The 10762-nt window shown below is 37.8% G+C and overlaps 2 protein-coding genes across 4 annotated transcripts in view; both read left to right on the forward strand.

Annotated features, from left to right (window-relative positions):
• The window catches only part of LOC108574226 (ADP-ribosylation factor 1), a 2673-nt gene extending 1103 nt beyond the window's left edge, over window positions 1-1570 (forward strand). For all 3 annotated transcript variants that reach the window (XM_017936763.1, XM_017936764.1, XM_017936765.1), the window contains exons 2-5: window positions 142-313; window positions 448-557; window positions 663-788; window positions 1002-1570. In XM_017936763.1, coding sequence (XP_017792252.1) covers window positions 166-313; window positions 448-557; window positions 663-788; window positions 1002-1166 — 549 coding nt within the window. In that variant the 5' untranslated portion in view covers window positions 142-165 and the 3' untranslated portion in view covers window positions 1167-1570. The remainder of the gene's footprint in view (window positions 1-141; window positions 314-447; window positions 558-662; window positions 789-1001) is intronic.
• Window positions 166-1166, forward strand: LOC108574217 (ADP-ribosylation factor 1). Its single transcript, XM_017936752.1, has 4 exons — window positions 166-313; window positions 448-557; window positions 663-788; window positions 1002-1166. Exons 1-4 carry the CDS (start codon window positions 166-168, stop codon window positions 1164-1166), a joined length of 549 nt encoding a protein of 182 aa, XP_017792241.1.
• Window positions 1571-10762: the final 9192 nt, after the last annotated feature.

The raw sequence follows: 10762 nt of genomic DNA on the forward strand, positions 1-10762 counted from the left end.
TTAAATCATTGATGTGTTTTAAACCATGTGATATATCTCAGATAAAAATCTCATTTGTTTCAATCAAATTTTTCAAAATTCTTACTTTTACTTTATTTCTTTGAGTATGACGATTCAATCTTAGTTGTTTTGTTGTTTCAGGTATTTACATAAACAACATTAACCATGGGGAATATGTTTGCAACATTATTCAAAGGCCTTTTTGGCAAAAAAGAAATGAGGATTTTAATGGTAGGCCTTGATGCAGCTGGTAAAACCACAATTCTGTACAAATTAAAATTAGGGGAAATTGTTACAACAATTCCTACTATAGGTAAATATAGATTTTTTTTATAATTTCGAATTCTAAAATTTAAGATACATTTCACATTTCAATGTATATGCATATATAGGAGGGAAGTATAATTGGAACAATACACATTACTGATCACACATTATAAATTTTAGGCTTCAATGTAGAAACAGTTGAATACAAGAATATAAGTTTTACTGTATGGGACGTGGGTGGTCAAGACAAAATCAGACCTCTGTGGCGACATTACTTTCAAAATACACAAGTATGGAATTAATTTAAATGCTCAATATGTGACTTATGTTATATGTCACTTGAATCGTTAGAACAGTTTCTGATAATTATTTTCATAGATTAACCTTACTTTCAGGGACTGATATTTGTCGTTGACAGTAATGATAGGGAACGTATTGGTGAAGCGCGTGAAGAATTGATGAGAATGTTAGCAGAAGATGAACTTAGAGATGCAGTACTTCTTATATTTGCTAATAAACAAGTAAGTATAGTTTCTGAGATATATTTAGAGTCTTTTAATACAGTATATTAATACACATTTTGAGAGTATATGATATTTGTTATGTAAACAATAAGTATCTATTTGGTATGGATATATGCCAAAAGAAACAATTACAATTAAATTAAGAAGAAATCGATTAAAGAAACAATGTATAAATTTACGACTATGTGAAGTAAATAATGAATATTCTAGGATCTCCCAAATGCAATGAATGCAGCGGAGATTACCGACAAGTTGGGGCTGCACTCTCTCCGCAATCGTAATTGGTACATTCAGGCAACGTGTGCCACAAGTGGAGATGGACTTTACGAAGGCCTTGATTGGCTCTCCAATCAGCTCAAAAGTGCCAATCGCTAATTGGAACGTTATTCTGTCAACATTCAGTTGCTATATTAACATCATAAAAATCAGCTGCACACCTATCCCCCCTATGAATGAGTAATAATATACAAAGAGGTAACAATAAGTGCAAACCGCGAGATCTTTTCGATCTTGAAGTGGAGGGTGGAGATTATCGAAAGTTGTCATTGTGCCAGGAAGTTTTTTGGGGGGAGGGGAGTGGGGAAACGGCCGGAAGCACACATTCGAACGGCCACACAAGACTATTGCCTTGTGCAACTTATTATTATAATTATTATTATATTAGCATTATAGTTACACTTTTTACACAGAGATACCACGAGAAAAGTGGAAAACTTGGAAGTAATTGTATTAAAGTACCTAACTCTGAAACATACAATACACATTGATTAATTAATAATTTGAATATCTTTGAAACAAAAAAAAAAAAAAAAAAAAAAAAAAAAAAAAAAAAAAAAAAAAAAAAAAAAAAAAAAAAAAAAAAAAAAAAAAAAAAAAAAAAAAAAAAAAAAAAAAAAAAAAAAAAAAAAAAAAAAAAAAAAAAAAAAAAATTAAGAAAAAAGTGAAGTACCCACGGTGTTGTCAGTTTGAATGCGTTGGACATACTGATTATCATAATGTAGCTGCATATTGTACATTACATTATATAAATACGATGATAAAAATGTGATCAATAGATGAGAGAATGTTGCTCTGTCCACTACATTACAAATGTCACATCGGCCCACCAGTTGACATGAAAAATGCAGTGAGTGGTAACTGACGGTGCAATGACTTACTGTTTCTAGTTACAAAAGTTTGTTTCTATTTTTTTAAGTTTTCAGTGGTATACGTCGAGAAAAACAAAGTAAAGGAAAAAACAAAACTAATGCAAAATGGTTGTCTTACTGCTTGTGGTTATCAGCAGGTGTTGTAATTGCACCCTCCTTCACCTGTTCGCGATAAAACTAACAGTCAGTCAACCATGTATATCTCAGTGTAAAAGAGATATCATTTATTTATTGCACCTTGATAAGGTAAAATTAGAATATTGTCAACATTCCGAAATTATGCATCGATCGTAGCGGGAAATGCAGATAAAAAATATTTGAATGAAAAAAGAATACGAAAGATGAGAAGAACGTGAAATAAAGCAAAAAAAAAAAAAGAATTAGGAAAGTACCTCTCGCAGCAAAGAGAGATAGGCCTCGCAATTTCTAAGCCAGCAATCCAAACTGGCATGGCAGTCTGCCAGATGAAGCCATTTTCGCAAAGCCCTTCAATCTCCTAATGTTTTCCTGCCCTTAAAAATACATTGTTTTTACGAAATAATCTTCCCCTAATTGATCAAATCGCCTTTTCGTCATATGCGAAGATTCGTATAATTATATATGAATGTTTAAACAATTTGTGAAATATACTGTAATTGTGCTTTATGTAGTCTATATGTTATTTGCCGTTAAAATAGTTTGTTTTTGTTCTGGCTGGTTTATAAGATACAATTATATAGAGAGTCCTATATTTCGGGGTGCATGCATATTGTGCAGGAAATGACCAGGATGATAAAGGAACTTCCGCATCGAATACGAGAATCATATGTTATCATAGAAATAATTATTTATCTCGGACGGAAACAAACGCACCTTTATACTCACGGCTTCCTGTTCATCCTGCACGCATCCCCTATATTCAGACGATGGTACTTCAGTTACAAGCACGATTACTTTTCTTTTTTATTTACTAAAGACTGCGCACCGCCTATACCGCATGTTTCATTTAGCAACTTAAGTTCTTTTTTTTTATTGACTAATTCTAGATTAGTTACGATGAATTACGAGTTCTAGATTTTTATTTGTTTTTCTTAAAAAAAGAGGAAAATAGAAAAAAAATATTGGCGTAAGAAATTTTCTTAGCGATAGTATATTTGTGTGTGACCGATTTTTTCAACCTCTAATAACGTGTGTATATTTAACGACTAGAGATAATATGAATTTTAATGAGGATATTTGCTCCAGCTCTGTCAGAACAAAAATAAAGAACGTAATATTTAAAGTGTACCATACCGATTTCTTACTGATGCTACAGATTATTGACTCATTATTAAATGAGACATGCTTTTGTTGTAAATCATGTTGTTTAACAAAAAATCTCCATTAGTAGTAAAATGCTATATTTCCAAATCTATAAATAACCATAAAAAATTGTACACAAGAACTACTGCGAACTTTGTTTCATTCGTGCATTTTATATACATACACATATAAGGCGTCATAATACTGTAAACATTACACATGTTTTCTGTTTTTAATTATTTTAGCGTGTATTAATTTGCTTGAGATTTTTATCACGATATGTTATTTTAGTTACCGATCCAATTAATTAGAAACCGATAATTAAAATTACGTATTATGTATTTTATATATATGTGTGTTATTTTCGTGGTAACGATAAATGGGTTAAATACTTATAAGTTACATTCATGACATCGCTCCTATATGCATGACTTCAGTGTCATGATATTTTCTCGCGTGGAACCTTCCTTGTATGAGTAAGTACTCAATACGGTACATTGTCATTTAACGTCAAATGTACATTATGTGCACGAGTGTGAATGAATCCGGTTTTATTAAGTATTTGTTTGGTAAATAAACGAAATAAAACCATTTCAGTCTCGAAGAGAAATCAAATTTTATGGATCATTGTAAAATTCAAGATCGTTTTACTTTTACTTGATTACCTAATCAATACAAGGTTACAGTTGAATTATTAATCAAAAGTCAGTACCATTACGTGCATTCTGCGAAATAATTTAAAATGGATCAAAAGAATCACAATGACGGAGCAGATTTTATAAATGAGGGTAGAAACCTTAACAAATGACTTCTATCATTCGTCCGGTAAGTCTTTCATGTAATGACGAAGTGAGCAGTCATCAAGGGAACAGAGTCGATACTACTTTGATCAAGAATGATTTGTGGATAGTTGAAAGATTTAGAAGAAGCGGGAAATAGGTGTAATCGAACTTCTATTCCTATTGGTGGACATTCCATATCTACAGAACCAATCAAATGCCGTTATCGAAGACATGTATCTACAATATGAAGTTAATGGAAAACAGATTTTTTTACAAAAATTATACTTAGACCCCATATCAACATGCTGAAAGGAAGAAACATATAAATATTTTACAAATGGTCTTAATGAAGTACGAAAAAACTTTTTGTGTGATAAACTATAATATCGATGTGGCAACAATTCTTCGTGCTTTTTATCCTTGGAGGGTACAATTACGAAAAAAAGATGGCGCTATCGATCAAACGAGGCCAGCCGTCATTTGTGTCTATCCAACGTACTTCCTATCCATCACGTTTATGATTCCTGTGCAGCTGCGCTTGCATCGTGGATATAGCTTGTGAAACGGGCGCGAAGCTGGTGCCCCCCGTATTTTTAGAATTATTAACAACCTGCAGAGTAACGATCACGTATTGAATGTCAGACGAAGCTGTTTGTGATAGATATGCCTCGCAGACGGCGCCAGGCTTCTCGTCGGCAATAACGAAGCGTTCGGTACTCGTCATCACGGCCTTTCAGATCGCGCGTCTTCTCACAACCTCTACGTAAACCGTTGATTGCCGAATAATAAATAGCAGAGTGAAAAGTTCGTCGATTGCGGACAGCAAGGTAAGCGAAAATCCTTCGCGAAATGGTAATTGCTTGCGCGGCTACGTACGCATGTAATGTACATCCGACACTGTCGTTTCAACTTCGAGGTTATTGCCTGTATATGCACGCATTGAGTCACAGAACGGGATATGAATTTTTTGGACGAATTTTTTCATTTCCCAAGTAAAAGCGAACTTTACACCGTAATGTAACTCGTATACCATGGATAGTTGTTTTTCCGTACACGACTCATTAGTTTTTTATCGATATGATGAAATATTGTGCCGCAACCTGTCAATTGAAGTGTGTACATTCAGAATCGCAACGTTTGACAACTTGCGGCGCTATCGCCAAAATGTTTCCAACTATTCTGAGGCTAAATATCAGAAACTATAACACAATACGAAAGTTCACAGACTTCTGTCGCGAATGCTGCATACAGAGTGTTCGGCAACTGTTGGTAGAACAGTTATAAGTCAGGATAAAACGAAAATCAAGAATAAAAAAGTTTGTTTGAAGCTTCGTTTTTTAGTTACAAACAATTGAAGATATCCCTGTGATCGAGCAAACCTTCCTACACTAATGAATATAGGGCGAATGACTCCTTGTCATCTCTTGTGATCTGATTTTGGCCTTTTTAAATTTGCCAGTCGTCTTTGATATGCCGCGTTCTTTTAGGAAGGAACCGATGCCGCTAACACGTATGTCTGAATACTGTAGTGTATAGTGATTGTTTTTCAGTGATTTGTGCGTATTGTGCGTATCGTGTGTGACAGTTCTAGTGTATGCATTTGGTAATTACTTATTAGAGCAGACTCATGGACTGGTGGTGACATTTAATCTTCTCCATTCGAAAATTCCATAGAGTAGACTTTGATATACTCTCATGGATTTCTGCGAGTAGGCAGGTTTAATGCTTAATCTACGATTTTTCTTATAAAGTGTCGCAGGTCGTTTACGGCGTCGAATATCACAGCTTTTTTTTTTTATATGCTTTGTACGATGTGCTCTATATTCTATAGTGTAGGTATGTTTGTTCGACTACAGGGATATCTTTAATTGTTGATAAGTAAAATACTAAACCTCAAATGCAATTTTTTATTCTTGATTTTCGTCTTATTCTGACCCATAGAATCACCCCCTAAATTTTTTATCAACAGTTACCGAACACCCTGTATATGAATGCATATCCAACTCGATGAAGGAGGGTAGGGGAGTCGTAAAATTCGTTCACTTATATTTTTTCCTTCGTCGAGGGTCTTAAAAGTTTCATTTTTTTTTTAACGCTTAGGGAGAAACATTCGGAACGTATCCGCCGGCGTCGAATATAAAAATCTGCCGGCATGTGCAATCGTTATTGGTGGCGCTTTATATTTAGATCGAAGTTTCGACGGCCTTCGGCATCGAAAGCTTCGAGCAACGAGCGCAATGCATCTCACGAGGAACGAGGATAATGTCTGGCTTGATTTTTTTTTTCATATGACTACAACGCTTTCACGATCGACGCGCCATCTTGTCCTCGCTGAATGACGCCGCCAAAAATGCGGCCTATCGAAAATTCGAGCAGACAACACGGACCACTCTATGTACACGTACGATAAACTGTTTGAGTTTACACGGCCGTCTGTGTTTTCCCTCCGACGGGGCACGGTTATCAATTTTCCCCGGACATTGGAAAAATATTATTCCAAGTCGAGGCCAGATTGTTGTTGTATCGCCAGGCGAAATTCCGAGGGGATGGATTTTTCAGCCGGTCTTCAAGTCTAGAATTGGAGATGGGGGTGAGGGATTTGTGCTTGTCGAGTTGACTTTTCGTCGAATAAACTTTTGGGTAAAAGGGGAATATTTTAAAGTGATGCTGTGTATACATTATTAGAATAAATAATTCTCCATTTGTAAATAGGAAAATACGGTGAAATTCACATATGGAAGTAGCCTAACTAAATATCGCGTCATAAAAATTCCCCATTGTCATCTTAACGTTTCTTCAACTATCGGAGTACCGTAAAGTGCCTACTTTCAATCACGCTGCGTATATCCATCCAGGGAAAGTTAAGAGCCTGATACATGTTCTCGAGCTGAAGACAATGGACACGAAACTCCACGTTAGGCTTTCGACATCACGCCTAACACCGTGATCGAGATTACGGTCATCAAATCGCGGGCGAAATTCGACTTGCTTCATCATCGCCGATCGTAGCGCCGTTGCGGAGACGTACGTGCACATGCATAATGCCGCGAGAATGGCGCCAACATTCCCATCTGTCGACGTGTGTGCACCGTAAAATGTTGGATCGCGACGCGCTCGCGCGCCGATAACGGCCGCGTGTGTGGGTGGTGTGTGCTACATAGAGAGAGTGAGTAGAGGCTGGGGAATCGGTAAAACGCGAAGAACGTGCGAGACCCGGCGCATAATGTAGGTAAATTCTAACGGCGTGCAGGAATGTCGCATAATTCAGCTATTAATTGACGCCTGATTGCCACTCAGGCAAATCCGATTAATGGATGTCGACGATCGTTGAAAGGAAATAAATGTTTCTCATGTGGTGGCGTCGCCTTTGACATTTTCAACGTTGTGTTATGTGTACACAAGATGAAAATCAGCCTTTCCTTCGTCCTTTCGTTGCCGATCATTTAATTGGCGCCACCGGGTGTATGGTAAAGGCTATTTATAATCGCGCACGCGCGAGCACGTTTATGATCGTCGGTATTTTCGTGGGCGCAGAAAAGCGGAAATAGGTTTACGAGTTCGATATCAATTTCGCGAGCGTCACGATCGAACTTGAGCAACCTGATTTACCGATCGAGCTCACGACCCAGGCTACGAGTAATTTATTTTACTGCCACGTTATTCACGTCGCCCGCTTCGAATTTACTGATATTGACTGTCTGGATACGACGTGCCGAGCTTCGATGACGAAATAAATTTTATTCTAGTCATCTCCTGCTCGTCTCTAAACGGGATCTATATGTTGGATATGGTAGTTAATGCGTGCATATGGGGTGGTTTGAAATGTGAAGTGAGGTTAAGTGTCTGTTAAACTGATGTTCAGGTTAATTCTCGTGAAATGTCCTTTTTTTCCTGTATTGTTGACTGACTCAAAACTGTCAGAAGTCCTATAATCAGCACAGTCAGTGCAGATGGCGCGCTTGATAAAGCTCTCACCTCGCTCTCAAGATTCCTGTCGACGGTTCCTGAAATATCGGCATTCAATTTTGGCTGTGTACTTTACGGGCGAACGTCGGCGGTCTTCCAACATTCCTTACGCTCGCTGCTCGGAAGAATTACGAGCCATCGATCTCGCACGTGCTCGAACGCGACCCGTATATATCGCTAGCGAGCTTCCATCGCGAAAACTTCTCCAAACGCTTTTCGTCGCAGCCGACGATCCGTAATGTTCGCACGACGTGAATAACGTTTCGATGCACGTCGACCGCCATGATATAAGTCACTCGTGGTGCATACGCGTACGGAGAAATTTACATAAACACGTGCACACACCACGGTTAAAACGTATCTGACATAAAGCGGCGCGAAGAAGGATCGGCGCGGTAACGACCGTGCGCGTGTGGGACGAATAATACCTTCGAACGCTGTGCGTACAGTCGGACGCAATAACGTCGATTTTAGATGCCGCCGTTTCGCGAGCCGCTCGTAATTCATTTCTCGTTTCGTTATTGGGCATTTCCTTACGAAATGGTCGCTCTATAAGCGGCCTATTTCTAATGCCACGTGGGAATTTACTGATGCAATCACGTCTGGATGAAATTTGCGATCGCGAGTTCCCTTTTGCCTCTTCGAATTTTAAGTAGAACAGCTGAAGGACAGATATATCGAAAAATCTTACTTGAACTATTTTCGCTGGATAATAAATGAAGTGAAAGCATAATTATATAGTTATGTGATTCTACGTTAGAAAGTAAGTAAAAAATATGCAGTGATATTTTTTCGTAGGATGCTTCGATTTTGAGGACATAGATTTGGAAGTTTCTTGGGCATGCGTGGCCCTAGAGGTGGCGTCATCTGTACAGCCACCCAATGAGATCGTCATAATTTACTTGTACTCTTATTCTTGAATAAAAAAGATGATAGGTGTTTTTTGTTATTGTAAACATTGTTTCTCTATTTCTACCGCCGATTCTGTGCCACCCTATGTATAGACACTTCTTTCCCTTCGTAGAATCAACTAAAAACGATTAATTATTATATTATCAATCGTATCAATCCTTCGCGTCATTTATCCTCTCCAGACACGAGCGATCGGTCAGTTGTTTTAGGGCGCATGCTCACCCACGAATTCGTTTGAACATAACCTCGATCGTTTACGCAACAAGAATATATCGATCCATTTCTAAGAAGGTCCAGATGAGTACGAAAAGTTCAAAGTGTTCTGGTGTTACTGTACGGGCAAGAGAACACGATAATCTCATCGGAGCGTACGCGAATACGTGAATACATCGGCAGAAGAGGCGTGGACTAATAGATTCACGCGAACGTATATTTGTGGATGCAGAAGGGCGAATATTTCTGCCTCGGATACGTGGGTTTGGGGATCGCAGGGTGTGTACTTAGACCAATTATGCACATATATTAAGAACACTTTATTTACATACGTGTATTTCATATTTATGTACCAGAGGCATAGTGGAGAAGTCGTTGACAGTGGTTGACGTCACGAGACCACGAAGAATTTTAATACAGTTATTTTATACAGATTCTCGCATGACTGGTGTTCGGTTTCGTAACTCTATCAATATAATTGTAACTTTTGAAAAACCATTGGATAATTACTCGTCGAACCGCTAGCTGATCATTTTTTTAATTTATCTACTGTTACACCTGCAATTAGGGGTTGGATAATTGATTCATTATCCGGACACGAATATCTCTCTAATTATAACCAGTGATAAATTTAATTGGTCGGTGAAAAGTGTCCAGTGTTTATCCTCACATTTCCTGGTTCGTATGAAAAATCACTATTGATTACAGGCATCTAATTTGCAATTCCAACGAACACATGGTTATCGTCTTTTCGTGAGAGGCTTTCATTAGCAATTACTGAAAATTTATTGATAATAACCTCGATACGACGTGGACGGGACACAATGAGAGGTTAGGAAACGGTACACGTAACAATACGCCCGACGCAGGTATTTATGGCCAATTATGAGCTTCCGGTCGCGATATGGAAATGCACGAAAGTATGATTAATTAATTGTCCGGGTGGAACGCATGGTGAAAGCCAGCTGATCATAACGAGCTGACGTTTACGACGGACTTTCTTTTTAGTCGACAATGTTTCACTATGTGCTTTATCGACCGAACAATCACTATAGAGCTTGAACATGATCATACATATAAACGACGATGAATTGAACAATTATTAGGTTATGTTGTTACGATGCCGAAACAGGAGAGTCGAAGAAGTCGGTTAATAGAAACTCGACTATTATCGATCGAGACTTCTTGTAAACTACTGTCTTCTTCTCACACTGTCGCTCTGGTCGGAACCAAAACGCGTCAGTTTGGTTAGAGGAGACAGGTTTTCGAGGGTCGCAGCCCGCCTTTGTAGTTTGCCGAACGAAGACAAGGATAACAAATAAAAGATAAGGATGAAACGAGGGTCGAGGCAACCGAGTGATTTAAACACCAGCGTTTTTATTTTTAACTTTTTCTCTATGAGAAAGTTATTAACATATTGATAAGATTGTTCTGATTGAAATGAGACCAAACACTTATTAATACTTATGGAGTAACTCATTCGATTTCATTATCGCTTTGAATAAATTACAAAAACGGATTGCTAAAAAAATACATTAAGTACTGTAAATATTTATGATAACATAGGCGTAGCAGTAGCGTATGCCTAAGCGGCGCAGGAGCAGCTAGGGGACAATGTGGGAGGAGCTCGAATAGCGACAGTGTGAGAGATATTACTGTATATATATTA

This window comes from Habropoda laboriosa, unplaced genomic scaffold, assembly GCF_001263275.1.
Source record: "Habropoda laboriosa isolate 0110345459 unplaced genomic scaffold, ASM126327v1 scaffold176, whole genome shotgun sequence".
NCBI lineage: Eukaryota > Metazoa > Arthropoda > Insecta > Hymenoptera > Apidae > Habropoda > Habropoda laboriosa.

Bases quoted from the DNA above. Each gene is read 5' to 3' on its own strand.
- LOC108574217 (XM_017936752.1), top strand. From the start codon at position 166: ATGGGGAATATGTTTGCAACATTATTCAAAGGCCTTTTTGGCAAAAAA. The intron at 558-662 runs GTATGGAATTAA...CCTTACTTTCAG, and splicing joins ATTACTTTCAAAATACACAA to GGACTGATATTTGTCGTTGA. The intron at 789-1,001 runs GTAAGTATAGTT...TGAATATTCTAG, and splicing joins TTATATTTGCTAATAAACAA to GATCTCCCAAATGCAATGAA.